We start from the raw sequence: 22821 nt of genomic DNA, 5'->3' as shown, positions 1-22821 counted from the left end.
ATTTAGACATTTATCTGATTTAGGCAGAGAAAGGACTAATTTTTAGGCTAATTCTCTTCATCTGTATGTATAAAGAAAATTCATTACTAGTTAAATATATAATTTTTAAAAAATCCTTACTTATTCTTCCCATGGAACAAACATAGGCAAAGGGGCATTTAGAAATACCCAATAATTATATAGCTTTTTTTTTTTAAGATTTTATGTATTTATTCATGAGAGACACAGAGAGAGAGAGGCAGAGACAGAGGCAGAGGGAGAAGCAGGCTCACGCAGGAGCCCGATGTGGGACTCGATCCCAGGACTGCGGGATCACGCCCTGGGCCGAAGGCAGATGCTCAACCGCTGAGCCACCCAGAGATCCCAATAGCTTTTAAAATAAAAAATATTCTAGAGGCGGGAATAGGTTTTTTAAAAGCAATACCTAAAATACAGATGCCATGAATAAAAATATTGACAAATCTGACTTCAGAAGAATTTTTAAATCTTGCATGATGAAAGATGCCATAAGTTGCATAACACTGGTTTATATATAACTTGCACAATAGATAAAGAAGCCCTACAAATCATTAAGGAGATACAGATCTAGGTAGAAAAAAATAGTCAACAGAACTCTTTTGTCTGACTCTACTTAACTGATCTGCAGGATCTACATTCTTTATTCCCTCCGTGAACCCTATGGATACTCTGAGTACTATCAAAGCTGGTAGGTTACTCTAGGTTGGGCTTTGCACCCCTATTTCTATTAGTTGAATTACATGTTTACCAAGGATAACTTAGGTATGTTTCCCAATGTATTTAGTTCAGCTGTACTTGTAACTGTAATCATTTAATTTATTTACCCGTTCTGAAAATGAATGAAGTGTGAAAAGAATTCTGTCTCTCTGAAAACTAATCTGTGTGCTTTGGAAAGACTAGATAAAGGTAGGTGGCTTTAAAAAACCTCAAATTATTTTTGGATAAAATTAATGTAAAAGACTAGGAAAAATGTAAAAATCCAGAAAGATTTGAACTCAGGTGAATTAATGTCATTAGGTTCTCATTTCACTTTAATCTTTATTTTTTTTTTAAGATTTTATTTATTTATTCATGAGAGACATAGACAGAGAGGCAGAGACACAGGCAGAGGGAGAAGCAGGGTCCACGCAGGGAGCCCGACATGGGACTCGATCCCGGGTCTCCAGGATCATGTCCCCGGCCAACGGCAGGCGCTAAACCACTGAGCCACCTGGGCTGCCCTCACTTTAATCTTTAAAGTTATAGATGATACGTAATGGGCATTGTTTATGAAAGATTATGACAAACGCTGTAATTGTGTCTGTGTGTGTGTGTGTGTGTGTGTGTGGTATGTGTGTATAATTAAGTTTTTTCTTTGTAACTCTGATTAAATGACCAACTATTAATCTTGATTTCAAAAAACAGGAAAATTTCTACCATAAAGAGATAGCTTTTTTTTTGTCATTAGATTAACAGAAACAAACAAAAAAGAATAATCTCGTGTTAGTGATGGTACATATAAGACACAATGCTGATGGAGTGTAAATTTACACAATTTGGGGGAGAATTTATTAGGGAATTATTTATCAAAATTGATAATGACTCAACAATGAGAAGGACTGGATTTGCCTTATTACCTGAAACAATTTTTAAAAATACATAAAACATGCAATGGTTTCAATAATTGGACATGTAGCAATGACAGATCATGATCCCTAAGGGATGGAAAACAAGCAAGGTGAGCCCCACTGCTGTCAAAGGTCACGGTCTTGAGAGAGTTCTCAGGCTATAATGTGGCGAGGGAAAACCCAAATGGAATTCAATAAGTAGAGTTGAGGAGACAGAGTACAGAATTGGGGATTAAGTAGTCCTAGAATAAATCCTGCTCTGGTCCCACCTAACAAATCTCAAAAGCAAGATTTGAAAGGATCAAACTGTTCTCAAGTAACTGCATCCTAGAACCAAGCTCAAGCATGTTTACAGAAATATAAAAATACTCAGCATCCAACAAGGTAAAATTCATAACATTTAGCATTCAATGAAAAATTTCCAGGTATGCAAAGAAGAAATGAATGCAGATATCAGAATTAGCAGACAAGGTCATTCAAGCAGCTATCTTAACAGTCTTTTATATGTTCAGAAATCTTGAGGAAGGATGGAACATGTTAGGTAGAGAAAGAAGATATAAAAAAGACTCAAATTTAACTTTTAAAGGGGAAAACTATAATTTATGAACTAAAGAAACCCCAAATGAAACTAATGGCATATTAAACATTGCAGAAGAAAGGATTTGTGAATTTAAAGCACAGAAGCTAAACATATCTAAAAGGAAGCATACAGGAAAAACTGAAGAAAAAGAATAGAGTATGGATGAACTATGAGATAACTTCAAGTGGCCAAATATGTATGTAACTAATTCCCAAAGGAAGGACAGAAAAAATATTTGAAGAATTTGTGGTTGAAAATGCCAACCAAAACTCCAAAATGTGATGAAAAATAAAAGTTTGTAAGTTTAAAGAAGCTCAGTGAACTCCCAAGCCCAAGAAACCTACAGAAAACTACATCTAAGCACATTGTGACCAAACTGCTCAATACTAATGATAAGGAAAAAAATTTTAAAAGCAGCTTGGGTGGGTGGAGAGAGAGACAGTATGTACAGAGGAACAATAAAGATGACAGATGATTTCTTGTCTGAAGCAACACAAGTGAGAAGACTGTGAAGCAACAACTTTGAAGTATTAGAACAAAAAACTGTCATCCTAGGATTCCACTGCTAGTGAAAATATCTTTCAAAAGCAAAGACAAAATTTCTTTTCAGACATACAGAAGTTAAAATAGTTAATCACCAGGAGACCTGCACTAGAATAAATGTTAAAAGAAAATTCTTCAGGCAAAGAGAAACAACATACAACATCTACACAAAGAAATTGAAGAAAACTAGAACAACATAGATGAAATGGACAAAATCTTTGAAAGGCACTAACTACCAAAGTTCACTAGGAAGTATACATAGCCCTAAGAACCCTGTATCAATGAAAGAAACTGAATTTATAGTCAGTCAGGAACCTAGTTAGCCTCCTTAACACAGCAGGCAGTGTGTCAGTCTCATGATCTGAAGATAGTTAATCTCTCACAAGAAAACTTCAGGTCCAACTAGCTTCACTGGTAAATTCTACCAAACATTTAAGAAAGAAATAATACCAATTCAATCAAACTTTCAGAAAATTGAAGAGGAGAGAACACTTCTCAATGTATTCTATGAAGCTAATATTACTCTCAATCCAAAATTGGACTAAATCATTACAAGAAAAGAAAATTACAGATCAATATCCTTTACAAATATAGCTGCATAATTGCTTTCACAGAATTTTAGCAAATCTAATTTTAAAAAGTAACAGTACATCATGACCAAGTGGGATTGATCCCAGGAATGGGATAACATTTAAAAATCAAAGTAATTAACCATATTAGCAAAATTAAGATAAAAACCATAGAAATATTTTAATGAGCAAATAAAACATTGGATAAAATCCAATAACCATTCCTGAGTAAAAAACCAAAACAAAAACTGTAAAATTAGGGATAACATACAGATGGCCGACATACAGAAAACATGCTCAGCATTCTTTTTTTTAAAAAAGATTTTATTTATTCATGAGAGACACAGAGAGAGGCAGAGACATAGGCAGAGGGAGAAGCAGGCTCCTTGCAGGGGAGCCTGATACGGGAATCCATTCCAGGACCCCAGGATCATGCCCTGAGCTGAAGGCAGATGCTCAACCACTGAACCACCCAGATGCCCCTGTGCTCAGGGAAATGAAAATCAAAACAGTAATAAGATATCACATCATGCCTGTCAGAATGGCTATTACCGAAAAGACAAGAAATAGTAAGTATTGGCAAGGATGTGGTAAAATGGGAACTCTTGTGAATTGTTGGTGGGAACAATACAACATTCTTGTGTATTGTTGGTGGGAACATAAATGGTACAAACACTCTGAAAACATTATGGAGGATCCTCAAAAAATTAAAAATAGAACTACCTTATGATTCAGTAATTCTGCTTCCGGGATATTTCAGAAGGAAATGAAAACATTAACTCAAAAAGATAAATGAACTCCCATGTTTACTATGGCATTATTTACAATACTCAAGACATGGAAACAACCTGAGTACCCATTGACAGATATACACAATGCAATATTATTCAGTCATAAATAAGAAGGAAATCCTGCTATTTGCAACAATATGGATGGACCTGGAAGTCCATTTCATTATGCTGAATGAAAAAGACAGTGAACAAATACTGTACGGAATCTGAAAACAAATAAACAAAAAACAAAATCAAAGATACAGAGAATAGATTGGTGGTTGCCAGAGGTAGAGGGTTTGACATGGGTGAAATGGGTGAAGGTGGTCAAAAGGTATATACTTCCAGTTATAAAATAAGTCATGAAAAAAAAAAGTCATGAAGATATAATGTACATCATGATGACTACTTATTAATATTGTATTGTATATTTGGAAGTCCTAAGAAAATAGATCTTAAAAGTTCTCATTACAAGAAAAAAATTTATAACTGAATGATGTATGGTAACTGGACTTGTGGTAATAATTTCACAATATATTACATACATCATATCACATTGTACACCTGAAAATAATATAATGTTATCTGCATTATTATCAATATAACCCAATTATAATTCAATTTTTAAAAAGCAGGAAAAAGAAATGGTGTTAAAAATACTAAAATATAAAACTTTTTCCTTCCTTCCAAAAAACCACATAAAAATCCCTCAGATTAAATTCCTAAAAACGAACAAAAACTTACAAGTTGCACCCTACACAATAGTGAAAGAATAACGAAATGCTTCCCCCTATGATCAAGAACTGGACATGTCCACCCTCACTTCGTTTTAACATTGCATTAGAGGTTCTAGCCAATACAAAAAGAAAAACTATGTAAGTCATCCAGATTGAAAAGGAAGAAACAAAAAGAAACAAAACTGTCTTTATTAGTAGATGGCATGATCTATGAATAAAATCTGATGAATCTACAAATATGCTACTAGAGCTAAGAGTCATTTCACAGTAAAATTACAAAATATTGCTAAGAGCAATTAAAGAAGACCCACTAGGGATCCCTGGGTGGCACAGCGGTTTGGCGCCTGCCTTTGGCCCAGGGCACGATCCTGGAGACCCGGGATCGAGTCCCACATCAGGCTCCCTGCATGGAGCCTGCTTCTCCCTCTGCCTATGTCTCTGCCTCTCTCTCTCTCTCTCTCTCTCTGTGACTATCATAAATAAATAAAATAAAAAAAAAAAAGAAGACCCACTAAATGGCTAAATATACCATAGTCAGGCGTCAGAAGACTCAATAATGTTTAGATGAAAATTCTCCAATCTTAAACAAAATCCTATCAGTTTTTTCATAAAGAAATAGATTCTAAAATTCATGGGACTGCAAAAGAACTAGAATAGCCAAAATCACTCGAAAAAGAACAGAGGACTAACATTAGCAAACTTCAATATAAAACTATGTAATCAAGACAATATATTAGCATGAAGATAGACCAATAATATATCAATGAAATAGAATAAATACATAGTGCAAAAACAGACTCACATATATGTAATCAATTCCTTTTCAACAAAGGCACAAAAAACAGTTTAGACTTGAAATAATAGTCTTTTCAACAAATGGCACCTAAACAATTGCACATATATCTTTTAAAAGGAACTTCAGTCCACATCTTGCAATATATACAAAAGTTCATCCCAAATGGATCATAGACCAACTATAAAACCCGACACTCATAAAACTTCTAGAAGAAAATATAGATTATCTTTGTGTCCTTAGAGTAAGTGACCAGAAGAATTTCTTGGATACACTATGAAAAGCACAATCCATAAAGGAAAAAATTTATAATTAGACTCCAACCAAATTAAAAACTGTTAAAAAATGAAAAGACAAAATACAACTAGGAGAAAGTATTTCCAAATCATGTAACTGAATAAAAAAGACTTATACCCAGAATACATAAAGAGCTGTCAAAATTCAATGACAAGAGATCAAAAACACAAATAAAAATGGGCAAAAGAACTGTAATGAGCTATCACCTCATACCTGTCAGAATGGCTAAAATCAACAACACAAGACACAACAAGTGTTGATGAGGATCTGGAGAAAAAGGGACCCTCTTATACTTCTGATGGGAATGCAAACTGGTACAGCCACTGGGGAAAACAGTATGGAAGTTCCTCAGAAAGTTAAAAATAGAACTACCCTACAATCCAGCAATTGCACTACTAGGTATTTACCCAAAGAATACAAAAATACTAATTCAAAGGGGTACACGGACCTGGACGTTCAATAGCTAGACTATGGAAACAGCCCAAGGGTCAATTGACTGATGAATAGATAAAAAGGATGTGGTATATATACACAATGGAATATTACTTGCCCATAATAAAGAATGAAGTCTTGCCATTTGCAATGATGTGGCTGGAACTAGAGGGTATTATGCTAGATTCCATTTTGGTGTGGTCTGTCCTATAGAACACTTATGCCAGGGTGCCTGGGTGGCTCAGTCAGTCAGGTGGGCTCCTGATTTTGGCTCAGGTCATGATCTCAGGGTCATGAGATTGAGCCCCACATCAGCCTCCACCTTCAGTGTAGAATCTGCTTGAGATTCGTTCCCTCTCCCCACCCTCTCCCAAATACAAAAATTTTTTAAAGTCTCTAGACTTTAAAAAAAATTAAGTTATTTAAAATTGACCTATAATTGACATTTAACTCAATAAAGATTTTTAAAAATTTAAATAAATTATTGGTTTCAGTTTACATGGCCACCATAACAGATGCAAAAGCAAGATAATTTTAAACTGGATTTAAGATGATACTCACCCTTTTCCGTGCTTCAGATTTCTGGAAGCACTCGTGCTGTATGAAAGTAGCTGCAGCAGAAATTCTGGGTGGTGGTGTGTGGTCTGCATCGAGCATACTCACTGCTCGCTCTAGAGTCATCTCCATGTCTGCATTCCTAGACAAACAGTCACAGATTCAGCTGAATTCCAAACCTGCTCCCTCTTGCCTACCAATATGATCCTCCAGAAATGACTCGACTAATATCCTAAAGCACCTAGAATATCTGAGCCTTGGTTTTTCTTTACTCAAAAGAAATCAGCACCTGAGATCAGAAGGTATAGGCAGCCAGCAGTAAAAATATTCCAGCTCTGGTCAGAATGGTTTCTGAAAATGTCATGGAATTGAGCAGAATTGTAATATATACCAAAGAAAGAAAATCAACTGTTTAAGATAAATATGTGTGTTGTATGATAATTACATATTAAAAGGTCACTTTAAAGGCACAATAAGGGATGCCTGGGTAGCTCAGTCAGTTGCTCAGGCCTAGCATGAAGCTGCTTAAAAAAAAAATAACAATAAAGATAAATAAATAAAGGCACAATAAAGCTTTACATGGACTTTAAAATTTTTTATTTTTTAAAAAGATTTTATGTATTTATTCATGAGAGACAGAGAAAGAGGCAGAGACATAGACATAGGCAGAGGGAGAAGCAGACTCCTCACAAGGAGCCTGATGTGGGATTCGATCCTGGAACCCTAGGATCACGCCCTGAGCTAAAGACAGACACTCAACCGCTGAGCAACCCAGGCGCCCCTTTACATGGACTTTAAAATAAATTTGGTGTTAGAAATTAAAAATTATTTCTACCATGGTAATGTTATACCCGTGGATGAAACACTTTCCCTCAATAATCATTAGATATTTTTCAAAGCTGCTCAGAATCTCTTATTTCACCTAAAAATGAGTTTTAAAATAAGCATTCAAAAAGTTTTCGTTTTTTTTTTTTTTTTTTTTAGATTTTATTTATTTATTCATGAGAGACACAGAGAGAGAGGCAGAGACACAGGCAGAGGGAGAAGCAGGCTCCACGCAGGGAGCCCAATGCGGAACTTGATCCCAGGACCTCGGGATCACAACCTGAGCCAAAGGCAGACACTCAACCACTGAGCCACCTAGGCGTCCCCAAAAGTTTTCTAATTTAATAAATATAACAGTATATAAACAGTAAAAGCCAGGGAAACCAAGCTTTTGTTCAAATAAGTCATGCTGATGTCACAGAATTCATCAGGAAAGGTAATGATTAAGCATAATTATAAATACATTTTTTCTTAAAGAAAACAATTTTATACACATTCTGTTGCCATTTGCTTTGCCACTGCAATGACATTTGGTTTATGTCTATCTAGTAGCATACTGTTTTTTGTCCTTTACTAACTATGGTATGTATAGTGATGATGAAGTCCGATGCAGTTTGACACAAGAGAGGATAATTTATAGAGGACAAATAAAATTGCTACTTGTAAACAATAACTCCCAAATGCCTCATTGAGCTGGGTTTTTCTTCCCTTTTATTTCTGCCTGGAGGGTAACTAGGTTGGGCAACCTATTATCCCTGTGGATGTTAACACATTCATGCTTCCTTAAGCATTGACTCAGAGAAAGCAGACTCAGGATGGCAACATCTTAGAACTGTGGCTAAAGACATGCCTTAAAGGTATCCTAGGACTTTGGCCTCAAAGAGAGTTATACCTGATTCATTCCTGGTAATGGAGAATAAAAAGACAGCTTGGCAGGGTGTTTTCCAGTATTTGCTAGCGAGCACAATGAATACAGCCATACCATATTTAATTGCACCTTACTCTACCATGCTTTGCAATATTGCTTTTTAAAAAATATTAAACTTGTGGCAGTCTTATGTCAAGCATGCCTATCAGAGCTATTTTTCTAACAGCATTTTCTCACCTCGTGGCTCTGCATCACATTTTGGTACTTCTCACAATATTTCAAATTTTTGCCATGGTGATCTGTGATCAATGATCTTTGACGTTACTATTTATTTGGCAGGGTGCCAAGAACCACACCCACATAAGTTGGTGAACTTGACTGATAAATGTGTGTGTTCAGACTGTTCCACCAACCGGCTATTCCCTCACCTCTCTCCCTCTCCTCGGGGCCTCCCTATTTCCTGAGACACAGATTGAAATTGAGCCAATTAATATTGAAATATTAATTGAGTTAATTAACAACCCTACAATGGCCTCTAAGTGTTCAAGTGAAAGAAAGAGTTAGTTGTACATTTCTCACTTTAAATCAAAAGCTAGAAATTATTAAGCTAGGTGAGGAAGGCATGTTGTTGAAAGCCAAGACAGGCTGACAACCAGGCCTCTTGCACCAGTTGGCTAAGCTGTGAACGCAAAGGAGTTCTTGAAGGAAACAGAAAATTCACTGCAGTGAACACACAAATGATAAGGAAGTGAAATAACCGGGTGCCTGGATGGTTCAGTCCATCAACAGAGTCTGCTTCTCCCTCTCCCTTTGCCCCTCCCCCCTAGTTCAGGCTCTCTTTCTTCTCGCTTGCTCGGTCTCTTGAGTAAATAAATCTTAAAAAAAAAAAAAAGGGTGAGACAATCTTATTGCTGATATGGAGAAAGTTTCAGGGGTCTGGATAGATGATCAAACTAGCCACAACATTCCCTTAAGACAAAGCCTAAGCCACAGCAAGGCCCTGACTCTCTTCAATTCTGTGAAGTCTGAGAGAAGTGGGGAAGCTGCAGAAGAAAAATGTGAAGCTAGCAGAGGGTTGGTTCATAAGGTTTAAGGAAAGAAATCATTTCCAAAACATATAAGTGAAAGGTAAAGCATCTTTAAAAAAATTTTATTTATTTGAGAGAGAGAGAGTGTGTATGTGTGCATGCACGGGGGTACAGGGAAAGAAAGTCTTAAGCAGACTCCTTACTGAGTGAGAGCTGAAGTGGGGCTTGATCTCACGACCCTGAGATCAGGACTTGAGCTGAAATCAAGAGTTGCATGCTTAACCAACTGTGCCACTCAGGTGTCCCTTAAGGTGAAACACTTTTAAGGATATATAATTTTTAATTTTTTTTTATGAGAGAGAGAGAATGTGTGCAATGGGTGGGGGGGGGGCACAGAGAGGGAGAGAATCTCAAGCAAACCCCATGCCCAGTGCAGAGCATGATACGGGGCTCGATCTCACAACCCTGAGATCATGACCTGAGCCAAAATTAAGAGATGGACACTCAACTGACTGACCTACCCAGCACCCTTAAGTGAAGTACTTTTGTAGAAGCTACAGCAAGTTATCCAGAAGATAATTAATGGAGGTGGCTACATTAAAAAACAGATTTTCAATGTAGACAAAGCAGCTTTATATTAGAAGATGCCATCTGAGACTTTCATAGCTAGGGAGGAGAAGCGCTTTTGTTAGGTACTATCACAGCTGGTGACTCTAAGTTAAAGCCAATGCTCAGTGACCACTTCCAAAATCCTAGGGCCTTTAAGAATTATGCTAAATCTACTTTACCTGTGCTCTATCAATGGAACAACAAACCCTGGGTGACAGTACATTTTTCTGCAATATGGTTTACTAAGTATTTAGCCTACCATTGAGACCTTCTGTTCAGAAGAAACAGATTCTTTTCAAAACATTACTGTTCATGGACAATGCACCTGGGTCACTCAATACATCGGATGGAGACATACAACGAGATTAATGTTGTTTTTATGCTTACTAAGATAATATCCATTCTGCAGCCTATGGATCAGTGAGTAATTTTGACTTTCAAGTCTTATTATTTAAGAAATGTATCACTTTGACAGCACATACACTAAAATTGGAACTATACAGAGAAGATTAGCATGGCCTCTGCAAAAGGATGACATGCAAATTCGTGAAGCCTTCTACAGTTTTTCTACGTCAGGAATAAAAGGCACAGCATAAGTATAGTCATTGATACTATAATAGGCTTGTATGGTAACAGATGGCAGCTACACTTGTGATGAGTATAAGCATAATGTATAAACTTGTTGAATCACTATGTTGTATACCTGAAACTAATATAACACTGTTTGTAAACTACACTCAAATAAAAAAAAAATACACTGCATAAAGCTGTAGCTTCCATTGATAGCAATTCCTCTGATGGATGTGGCAAAGTAAATTGATAAAATTCTGGAAAGGATTCACCATTTTAAGTGTCATTTAAAAGCATGCCTGATTCAAGGTGTCTGGCTGACTCAGTGGAAAGAGCAAGTGACTCTTGATCGCGAGGTTGTGAGTTTGAGCCCCATGTTGGGTGTAGAAATTACCTAAATAAATAAAACTACTTAACCAACTAAAGAGCGTTCCTGATTCATGGGAAGAAGTCCATATACCAACATTAACAGAAGTTTGGAAGAAATAGATTCCAACCCTCACGGATGACTTTGAGGAGTTCAGGACTTCAGTGGAGGAAGTAACCACAAATGTGATAGAAATAGCCAGAGAACTAGATTTGGAAGTGGAGACTTAAGATGGAACTGAATTGTTGCCATCTCATGATAAAAATTTATAGATGAGGAGTTGCTTCTTATGGATGAGCAAAGAAAACGGTTTCTTTTTTTTTTTTTTTTAAGATTTTATTTATTTATTCATGAGAGACACAGAGAGAGAGAGAGAGAGAGAGAGGCAGAGGGAGAAGCAGGCTCCATGCAGGGAGCCCGACATGGGACTCGATCCTGGGACTTCAGGACCATGCCCGGGGCCAAAGGCAGGCGCTAAACCACTGAGCCACCCAGGGTGGCTCAAACCAAGAAAACGGTTTCTTGAGATGGAATCTACTCCTGGTGAAGAAGCTGTGAAGATTGTGGAAATGACATCAAAGGCATTAGAATATTACATCAACTTAGTTGATAAAGCAGCAGCAGGGTTTGGGAGGATGGCTTCCAATTTTGAAAGAAGTTCTGTTATGGGTAAAATGCTATCAAATACATCACATGGGACACCTGGGTGGCTCAGCGGTTGAGTGTCTGTCTTCGGCTCAGGGCATGATCCTGGAGTCCCAGGATCAAGTCTTGTGTCAGGTTACCTACGGGAAGCCTGCTTCTCCCTCTGTCTGTGTCTCTGCCTCTCTCTCTCTGTCTCTCATGAATAAAGAAATAAAATCTTAAAAAAAAATAACATCACATGCTACAGAGAAATCATTCATGAAAGGAAAAGTCAATCAACGAGGTAAATTTCATTGTCTTATTTTAAGACATTTCCATAGACACCCCAACCTTCAGCAACCAACACCCTGATCAGTCAGGGGCCATGAATGTCAAAGTAAGAGCCTCCACTAGGAAAAATCTACCATTCTCTGAATGCTCAGATGAAAGCTACCAGTTTTTAGCTAGCAATAAAGTATTTTTAAATTAAGGTATGTACATTGTTGGGCACCTGAATGGCTCAGTTGATTGAGCATCTACCTTTGGCTCGGGTCATGATCCCAGATTTCTAGGATCAAACCTTGCGTCGGACTCCCTGCTTCTCCCTCTCTCTGCCTGCTGCTCTCCCTGCTAATGCACACACACTCTCTCTCTGTTGCTGTCAAATAAATAAACAAAAATCTATAAAAAAAGATATGTACTTTTTTTTTTAGATATAATGCTATTACACATTTAATAGATTCTAGTGTAAACATAACTTTTATATCCACTGGGAAAACAAAATAGTCACTTGACCCATTTTACTGATGATATTCACTCTATTGTGGCCATCTGGAACCTAATCTATCATACCCTTGAGGTATGCCTATAAATTCTCTCTTATATCAGGCTAACCCACTAATACATGTATAGATGTGAGCATGTGTAATGTTGTGAATGGTGAGTTTGTGTGTGGGTGGGTGGGTGTGACACGGGTGAGGAGGTAAGAGTAATGGGACTCATGACTAAAAGCAATACCCAACACATGTTCAAACATACCAGAGTTAACTCCTAGAATATAAGGGTATTTCGAATGAAGCAGAACAGTTCTGGCATCTATACTGAGAACTATATAATGATCTCATATTTTAAAGTTGTGCCTCAGGAATCAATTTAATGAGTAAAAAATGTGGGCTATTACTATTTGAGTCACTTTTATTTAGTATAAACACAGCTTTTAAGAGATGGAGGGGCGCCTGAGTGGCTCAGTCAGCTCAGGTCATGATCTCAGGGTAAGCTCCCTGCTGGGCGGGGAATCCACCTCTCCCTCTCCCTTGGGCCCTCCTCCCACTTGCATGTGTGCATGCGCCTGCTCTCCAATATACAAATAAAATCTTTAAAAACAAATAAATAAATGAGATGGAAATGTTTCACATGCATGGACTCGACCACCTTTACAGAGAAATCGACACTCTGACACTCTCAATCTTGTGGCAATTTTAAGTTTTTACCACGTAACACTACAGGTGTTTTAACTAATGAAGGATCACTTATAAGAATAACCTTCTGTTCGATGCAGCTTTTTTTTTTTTTAAGATTAAGCCTTTAATCCACTTCATAAGTCATATATGACTCAGGAAAGTTTGAATTTCCCAACACTCTAACACCCACAAATAATTCCATGACTCTAATCCTTTATTTTCCTGAACATGATTCACAAAGAAGCTCTGCATCCACTTGTAGTCAACCCAGTGCTACTTCACTTTATCATAAAAACAATTCCCAAACTGAAGGAAGACTTCCTCTTTAAGAAGGTCTGCTACAGCTGTTAGGGTATCAACATGGCATACATTCTGACCCCAGTCTGGCTCCATCTCCTTGCCATAATCACTTTCTCCCTTCCCTCCTGTGACTGCCCCATCCTCCAACCATGCTGAGCTTTAATCCTTTTCTAAACACTGCATGCCTCTTTACAAACTGCTCTTGATTTTTCTAGAAAGCCCATCGTTCCACTTCATTCTTATCCATTCTTCACAACTCAATTCAAATATCAACAGCTCTGTGAAAGCTTTACTGTGTCCCTAGTCCCACCTAGAGCCTTTCTGAATTTCTTCCTCTATTCTCCTATAGCATTCCTGCCCTCCTTCCCTCTCTCTTCCTCCATCCTTCCTTCTTTCCTTCCAACTCAACCACAAAACACTTCTTGAAGCCTGTGGAAATGTGGCTTGGGAGATGGGGTTCAGGAAGAGTAGTTGCCCCTGGCCCCACTATCACCTGAACCTGTTCTCCTGAATGGAGTCTTTTTAACAACTTTAGACAATGTTGAAATGATGTAAATATAAATGGAAAATGCACAAGGAAGCAGCGTATAATATCATTGGTTAGAATATGAGATGATAGAGGAAAATAAAAACTGGCACTTTATGTGTGTGATCTTTTAGCAACCAGCATCCCTGCCAACTAACAATGCAGCCCTGACCCAGGCTGGTTCCCAGATAGTATATATATTAATAGGGCTACCCCTTAGAGGGCCAAACCAACGTGAGGTGATGAATGGAAAGCTCCTCTCCTGAGTGTTGTTAGATGCTCAGGAAACACAAATTCCCCTGCTTTGCAGAGATTTAAGTGTTATGAAAGCAGTGCTTTTGGACTATGCCTCTTGTGTGGGTATGTATTCCTAGAGACCATCTGAAGGGATCTACCTAGAAGCATCTTAGCTAAGGCAATAAAGCCTTGAACTGGGCCGTTAAAAATGGAAATGGAAATAAAGATACAGTTGAAAGATACTTGAAGAATCAAAGAACTAAAGACGTTGGTAATTAAGAGAATATGGAAGATCTTTTATGCTCTGTGCTGCTCTAGGTCAAGAACTTGACTGGTAATCATACTAGAGATCCAATCTCTCTCCACAGGCTCCATCTACTAATCTCAGAGCACAACACTCTTTTGTTCTCTGAATTCTCATAACCTAGCACTTGATGATGTATCTTATTTTCTTTTTCACTCATCCTAGACCTTCCTATAGACCATTCCATTTTCTATCTCTGCAGTGCTGGGTACACTGGAGGAGCCTCATACTCATTTATTTGCCAAACCACCAGTCCCCCACAAATACAAAAACCATATTTTCAGAAAAATAGATCTGGAATGTATTGGTATTCACTTTGGTAATTCTCCCCCCCCCCCCGACTTGGTAATTTCTTAGACCTTTTTCATCAGTCTGATTTAGACCAGATATTGACTCTCTTTCATGCCAATGTCTTGGTTTTCACCTGCATTAATAACTGACCAGTTATTAAAAACTCTTTTCTTTTGGAAAGAAAGATCCATTGTTTAATACTTTATTTCATTATGTAGGTTTACAATTTTACCTACTTACTCTGTAGGAATGTTTCATATACATGAAAGGACTCTTCTTTATATGTGAGACTTTCACTAGACATAAAAAAAAAAAGTAAATTATAAAAACAGAGGCTGGATAGGTTTGAAATGGGAGAGAATGCAGGGCAAAGGAGAACACAGGGTGTGGTTCCAGAGCCAGAACTCTCAGGAGGTGGCCTGGGGAGCTGAAATGCCATGGGGCACACCTCAGGAAGGAAGTGAAATGGACACCACTGACACAGGCATCAGGTGTAGATACTATCTTGAGGGCTTACTTTTCCTCATTATAGGAAATACCTCTGACTCCCTTCTTTTGCACAGAACAAAATTTCAAGAAGTATTCATTTTTATGAATTCTGGTCTCTAGAACGGCAACTTTGGGAATCATCAAGAATATATTTTTTACCCTTTAGATTTCTTCACCCCAAGTGTTCCTTCTATCCTTTGAAATAGGATTAATCATTTATTTTTAAAATTTGCCCTGTCCATTAAAACAATAACCCAAAATAGCAGTTCATACTTCTTTTTTTTATTTTTTTTTTATTTTTTTTTTGTTTTTTTAGCAGTTCATACTTCTTCTAGAACCTGAGCAACAAAAGAACTTGGCAAAAAGTACAGAGTTTATATTTCATTTCTTCCTTCCTTAATCCTTTTATTCTCTCACCATGGATTTATACAGTGCCTATTATAGGCCTGCCTCTGTTTTAGGGTACTGAGAATAAAAAGATGATTAGACACTCACAAGAAGTTCAAAGTCTAGAGGGAAAGAAGTGAGAAATGAATAGCCACAATGTATTATTCTGGCAAAGATACCCACACAGTGCATCTATCTGGGGCACCTAGATTGTGAGGGGAGTGATCAGGAAATAGGCAGTATCTGAGCTACCTCCAGAATCATGAGTAGCCTGGGCAATGACAGAGCTACTGGGGGGGGAAAGAGATAGAGACAGATGGATATAGATATAGAGAGATGGAAAAAAGGAAGGTAAGGGAGAAGGAAGGGAGAAAGGAAATACACAAATGCATATCCATTAAGTGAAGAGGTTCCAAGTGGTTTCTTTGCATAGGGGGTGCGTATGGAATGGTGATGAGAAAGAGGGGGAGGAGAGTGGGGCTGGAGTGATAAGCAGAGGGTGGAAACATGAGTTAGGCCATGTGTGCCATGCTAGAAAGCATGAAAACTTGGTGGAATTATGGAAAGGTTACAATCGAGACAGAGAATAATCATATTTGGGAAGATCATTCTAATGCTCAGAGAACAGTTCTTTTTTTTTTTTTTTAATTTATTTATTTATTTTTTTTCAGAGAACAGTTCTGAGTGGAGCAAGACCAGAGGGGGCAGAGAGATGCATGCAATGGAGATGGATAGGAAGGTAAAAATGTAAGGGCCATTAAGGAGGTTGAAACATGGTGATAGGCCTGTGGAGGGCTGAAGATAAGCATGACCTCCAGGTTTGTACGGGGCAGGACTTCAGTTTGAGGAGACAGGAGTAGACAGTAGGGGGGAGCTTATACTTTTAGATTTTGATACACTGGGTTTGGGATGCCCTGGAGGTTGCTAGAAATACATGCAAGATGTTGATGGCATTCAGGATAGAGGACAGTTCTGAAGAAAAAACTTGGCGAATCACAAGGATTCGAGTGTCGCAGATGGGCCTCTTCGGGAGACCACCCAGACTCGGGAGAGAAGAGCTACCAAAGACGACTGCTCTGGGCCTGCAGACAAGCTGCACACGGGGAAGTCTAAGACACAGCTTGAGAAGCAAGTGGAAAACTGGAAGAGGCCCTAGAAACTGAGGGGAGAGAGAAGTTCACACGCAGTGCTGTCAGATGCTGCCCAAGGGCTCAGTAACATAAGGACTGAACGCGTGTCTGCTTTGGATGTAGCAAAAAGGTGGTCACTGGTGCATTTGTGAGGACAATGCTTCAGTGAAATGGTGGGGATGGAAGCCAAAGTGCAGCAGAGTTGATGAGAGACTGGGAAGTGACAGGGTGCCTCCAGAAGCATGGAGGCACAGAACGGGGGAAGAGAAGAACACCAATTATCGGAGGATGTGTCTTGAGAGTTCTGTGACTGCCAAAATCGCGTTGCGAAAATTGTGCCAAGCACAAATCCTAGAATATAGCAGCCCTTTACTAAATTTTTTTTTTTTGCCCTTTACTAAATTTTTAAACATCCATTTGAAGGCCCTGATTAGCTTTTTCCTCCATAAATAATGACCTCATACATCTTCTTCTTTGTAAGTATGTTCACAGTGACAAAGATCTACATTCTATAAGAAATGTTAGAAGTCTCATGCTCAGTTTTGTTTTATAAAAAATGTCCCCTGGGGTGCCTGGATGTCTCAGTTGGTTAAACTTCCAACTCGGCTCAGGTCATGATCTTAGGGTTGTGATCCTAATCAGGCTTTGTGCTCACCAGAAATCAGCTTGAGATTCTCTCTCTCCCTCTGCCCCTACCCTTCCCTCACTTCATCCCCGCATGCTCTCTCTCTCTCTCTAAAATGAATAAACAAATCCTTTTTTTAAAAAAAGTCCTGCTTCAAGATGAGTCCTAACATCTTTTATCACCAGTGCCTGCCCAGTCAATGAATATACTGTGCAATTTCACTTGTAGGGATGATGAGAGGTAAAAACTTCCATTAAGCAACCTTAGAAATAAAACAAAAATAATGCATTTAATGTTTTACCATAATGATATTACATCACTATTTCAGGAATTATTGATTTAATAATCAATTTTTCAACCTTTCTTTTTAGTAACTTCCTCAGTTCATGAAATGTGTACTCCAGCATTAAACCTAAATATTAAAAAAACAAACAAACAAAAAAACCCAAAAAACAAAAAAAACAAACAAAAAACCCCCTGAATATTACTTAGGTTCCAAAGACCGGAGTGGTCAAGCTAGACAGTCAACATGAGGGGAAAAGAATGACTTTTGAAAATTTGGTTACTTTAATTATTGGGTATTGCCCAAAAAAATACCCTCCAATCACTGCTGCTAGAATAAAAAAATAAAAGCATCAGGCATCAAAGGAAGGAAAGAGACCCCTAGAAAATTAAGCTGCCTTTGCTTACTTAGCCCTCCAGCTCTCCACCTTTTTTGCGACAGTAGTTATCAAAACAGTACGTGAAGTTCACTCTTAGCACCAGCAATGAGCATATTTCCCCTTCCCTTATTTTGAAGAATGTTTGAGAAAATGCATGTAATTACCGATTTCTTGGTTTACTCTGGAATTAGCTCTCGCTCAGAGCAGATCTGCACATGGCCAAGGGGTGGTCATCCCTTCAGCCAGCAACTAATTTGGAACAGACGGACTAAATGTCCTATTTCCCTACAAAGCTGCCATAGGAACAGGTTAGCTTGGCCCCTGTCCCTGAGGTAAATAGGCTAATCTGTCAATTAGGCAGCTGCCTGAAAAGTCATTATTTTAATCACTTATCTCTGGAAGCCTTTCTTTGCAGCCCCAGAAGTGCCAGCTCACACACTAAAGGGCTGTGGGAACAGAATGTGCTGGCACGGACTGTCCCGCAGACCTAGAGAAGACTCACCCGAGCTGGGCGTCGGTCAAAGTGCTTCTCTCCATGAGCACGTTGCCACTTCCACATGCTGCCACTTGGCCAACGGTCATGTGCATCCTCCTGCCGCCCGCATCCACGGTGACACTGGGCCCGGCTTCCCTCACCGTGCGGGCGCTGTGGAAGGAGCTCTGATGCCAGGAATGAGAGGCCCTGTTCTGACCGGCAGCCTGCAGGGGCACCAGTGACCGGATCTGCCCCGAGGCAGGCCCCAGCGTCAGACAGTTCTCCTTCTCCAGGAGGTTCCCCGTGCTGTGACTCGTCCCGGGCCTGGGGTACGTGAGCACCGCTGGGTTGGCAGGGGCACTGTCAAAAACGGTGTCATTCACAGAGCCGTACCGGTACTGTCTGTGGTAAGTGTCATAGTGGCGATGTCGGCTCATGGCCCCGGAGTGAGTGAAACCAACGATTTCTGAGCGAGCATATCTGGGTGGCAGAAGAAGGGTAGACCTCCTGCTGTCTTGGTGCCGCAGAGTGTGCCCGGCCTGGCTTCTCTGGCCGTGCTGGTAATCACCGTGTGAGTAATGAATCCTCTCAGGGCTGCTGTCTGGAGAAATCTCGAGTCTCCTCAGAGGCTGCCTCAAGGATCTTTCTTCCACTGACTTCTGCGAGCTGTACTGTGCAGTTCCTCGCCCCCAGCGGCTTTCATAAGTGGCAGTGGTGCCTGTCTGCAGAGAAAGAAGGTTGAAATGAGGCATAAATCAGTATTCATCTTTGTTAAAGACCAAGGACTCCAGGCCTATTACATAAGGTGCCCATTTCTCTGAATCACATGAAGAAGTTGGCCCCTTTTCTTAAAAAAAAAAAAAAAAAAAAAAAGAAGAAGAAGAAGAAGAGGGACTAGTTATTTGTACTAGGATTTGATACTGCTTAAAGTCCCAAGTTTTTTTCCTGGTCTCCACACAAAAATCAACAAAAATCAATCTTCACATAATTGATCTAGGAAATGGCAATATTTGGGAAAGGTAAACATTAAAAAAAAAAAAAAAATCTATGGAAGGGCACCTGGCTGGCTTAGTCCCGTGGTGCATGTGACTCTTGATCTCAGGGTCATGAGTTCAAGACCCATGTTAGACATAGAGCTTACTTAAAAAAATTAAAATAAAAAAGTTAAGATCCACACAATTAAAAAACTATGGGAGTTTAAAAATGTTTTCATGGCAATCTGATAACTACAGTTATTCTCTTTAATATCCTACCTTTAGCATGTCATAAGTTTTAGTACCAGGCGAACGCCCACCGGTAAAATCATTTTCAACCAAGTGTAGGTTATAGACATACTCAGGAACACTGCTGGTTCGGTGAAGATTTCCTGCAATCAAGCATACAGTAAAATACTAAGTGGGCCAAACAGTAAAGACTATATAACAACCGTGTATTTTAAATTTAAGTAATTAAGACCAATAACAAGTATTAGGTTTATATTAGTGTTTTTAAGTGCTGGCTTAACATCACCCTGGGGTGTGGGAAAGGACCAAAGGTTATCACAACATTCTTCGTGAGATTTCAAAATAAAAGTTGAATTAAGAATAAAAATATATTAAAAAAGAATAAAAATATACTTTTAAAAATTAATTTTTGGAGGGGGGTAAGAGAAAGGAAGAATGACGAGAGAAGATTTTCACAAAGATCCAAAAATGCTTGTTATAACCCTGAGGAATTTAGGGGTCACTTATTGGCTTAGGTGGTCCCTACCATAAACATTCTGTTTCTGAAGTTGGAGGAGGAGAGAGCTCCATTTCCGGGGTGAGAATTCAGAAGCTTCCTAAGAAGGATGTAGGTGTAGGCATAAATATAATGATGACAAACAGAAGAATGACTCAACACCAGTAGATAAGACAGCTTGTAAAAACAGTAAGGTAGGTCAGTGTGGTCAAAGAAAACATCAGCTTGAAAGGGGCCAAGCCTGGGGGTGAGGTATTTGGCACTGAGAGTTAGGCAGGAAAGGAAACCATTCTCTGCACTACAGATGAGTGCTTTTGTGGAATTAGCAGGATGGCTCTTAGTCTGGTGGTCTAATCCAGCCCACTCCCTTACAAACACTGAGTAGGAGGCAGCCCTTCCCCTGCTCAGCTCTGCGGGGTCTGCAGCTCTTAATGGATGCATGCCTCCAAAAACACTGCTTTTTGAGGAGGGGGGTGGTAAAAGACAGAGTGGTAACCCTCTTCTACTCCCTTTATCCTTCGCTCAGCTTTCTATTTGTTCTTCTTTTCTAATCTCCCATTGTTTTACAAAGCAAACAACTAATCAAAATAATCACAGAGCTCTATCTCAAACCTAAGTAATTTCCAATTCCCTGATTTTAACCAAAATTTCTTTTTCCTTTAAATATCAGAGGAAAAAATACTCAATGAACTCTCCCAGGTTTCTGACTTGCGAAGGATGTGGAGGATAAAACAACACAGGCAGTCCCCTTCCCAACACAATTGGAACATACCAACATACTCTCCCAGCAAGGTTGTTATAGAGTCAGAATTTCAAAAGCTAATAATATTCACATTTTTAAAAATAGAACCACATATTTTGAGGGGGAGGGGGCATGGAGATGGTTGTTGCCAGAGAACTAAAAAGTATGAATCCATCCCAAATTACGTTTGTACATGTGTCTTGTTTCCTGGAGCCAAACAACCTGGTTGGTAAACAGTGTCAGGCCTCAGAGTCCTGGGGGTGGCAGGTTTGTAACTGTCACCTTTCTATAGATCGAGGAAGTTGAGGTAAGCCAGGCATCTTGTTTCTAGAGGCCTGATTTCTCCATAAGGACAGGCAAAAGGGAAGGTAGCCCCTTAATTTTTAATCTCAATGACAGAGAACGTCTGGAACATCCACACTGAATGAGGGAAAGGAATTCTTTCCAACGCCAGAGCAAAGGCTGCAATGCCTTAAGGACTCAAATCTCCATGCCTGCGTGGGGCTCCTGCCCAGCTTGCCAAGGCCCCAACTCTGCCCTCAGTGATCCTTCTGTCACCTTGAATCCCCACCCCAGGCTATTGGAAAAGCAGGGCAGCAGGCCACACCTGCTGGTGGGGAAAAGGAGGCTAGCTGGGCAGGTCCTGGCTCTAATGCTGAAGGGCCTGGGGTCTAGGGTGCTTTCAGCACTGGGGATGTAGAAATCAAATTTATGGTCTCTCAAAAAAGTCATTTCAAAATTTTAAATTATCTGAAAATTAAATATATGAGTCAGGGACAATCTAGAATGGGAAAATACTAATGACATATGTGGATGACTAATCTAGAACTATTAATTCTGGTGATACAGGAGATGATATAAGGAAGGATGCAATTTAAAAGACCCATGAAAATGTCTTTCCTGCCCCCTCTAGCTCATCATCACCTGCAGCATTAAGTAGTACCCTTGCTCTACTTCCAGGAGCAGACTGACATTCAGGAACAGTTAGTAGGGGACTAAGTCCGTTTTCCAGCTGAGATTCCTGCAAGGGTTTTTTTTTTTTTTTTTTATGTGTTAAGAATCTTTGGAAAAGATCCAGTGAAACAATGTATCCTATCAAAATAGCTAATCAGTGAGATTTATAATCAGGCCTACTGAAGTAAAATATTTAACTCACGTTGTTGCTGGGGGCTATCAGACTTTTTAAAGCAACTTATATGAACTCCTTATATCTCAATATTACTTCTTTAAGACTCAAATTATTTTATATGTTTCTTTCCCATATTCTGTGATGCAGAGCCAGCTCCTATCATCTCCTTTATAAACAGGGAAACTTAATTACTTGCTTTAAATTGCAAAGCAATTTTGTATAATGTTTGAACTCCGGGTTCCTCATTTTCAGCAGTTTCTGCTGTTTCACTGCATTGTAGTTTTTCTGAAACAGCCATTTACCAAAGCTCTAGAGGGATGATCATCATAGGTTTTGATATGAAAACCAAAAGAAATCATTCTCTTTCCTCTAGAATCTTCACCTGGGCAACTCCAAATACTCTGTAACTATTAATTCTTTATTTGCTGGCATTAAGTCCTTATAAGGAAGCTTCCTCCTCAGTTTTCAGATGAATGAACTGAGACCAGTTTACTGGTTCCCAAAATAACCACAACACAGTTTGGAAAAAGGAATAAAATAAGCTTGGATCTGT

General features: G+C 39.0%; 1 protein-coding gene and 1 non-coding gene across 4 annotated transcripts in view; one reads left to right on the top strand and one right to left on the bottom strand.

Moving 5' to 3' along the window:
• PKP2 (plakophilin 2) overlaps nt 1–22821 on the bottom strand; it is an 87687-nt gene that overhangs the window by 53803 nt on the left and 11063 nt on the right. For 2 of the 3 annotated variants that reach the window (XM_025455577.3, XM_049102281.1), the window contains exons 2-4: nt 19932–20044; nt 18706–19400; nt 6908–7043 (exon numbers count right to left, since the gene is read on the bottom strand). In XM_025455577.3, the coding sequence (XP_025311362.2) occupies nt 6908–7043; nt 18706–19400; nt 19932–20044 (944 nt within the window). Of the gene's footprint in view, nt 1–6907; nt 7044–18705; nt 19401–19931; nt 20045–20427; nt 21992–22821 lie in introns of those variants that run through there. The other variant, XM_049102280.1, reaches the window with a different exon arrangement.
• LOC112665686 (U6 spliceosomal RNA) lies at nt 10692–10797 on the top strand. Its single transcript, XR_003140520.1, has one exon. It is a non-coding gene; the product is annotated as a U6 spliceosomal RNA (small nuclear RNA).

The sequence above is a fragment of the Canis lupus genome, chromosome 27 (genome assembly GCF_003254725.2).
Source record: "Canis lupus dingo isolate Sandy chromosome 27, ASM325472v2, whole genome shotgun sequence".
NCBI lineage: Eukaryota > Metazoa > Chordata > Mammalia > Carnivora > Canidae > Canis > Canis lupus.
Note: the sequence above shows the minus strand (reverse complement) of the source record. Positions and strands in the feature narration are given on the sequence as shown.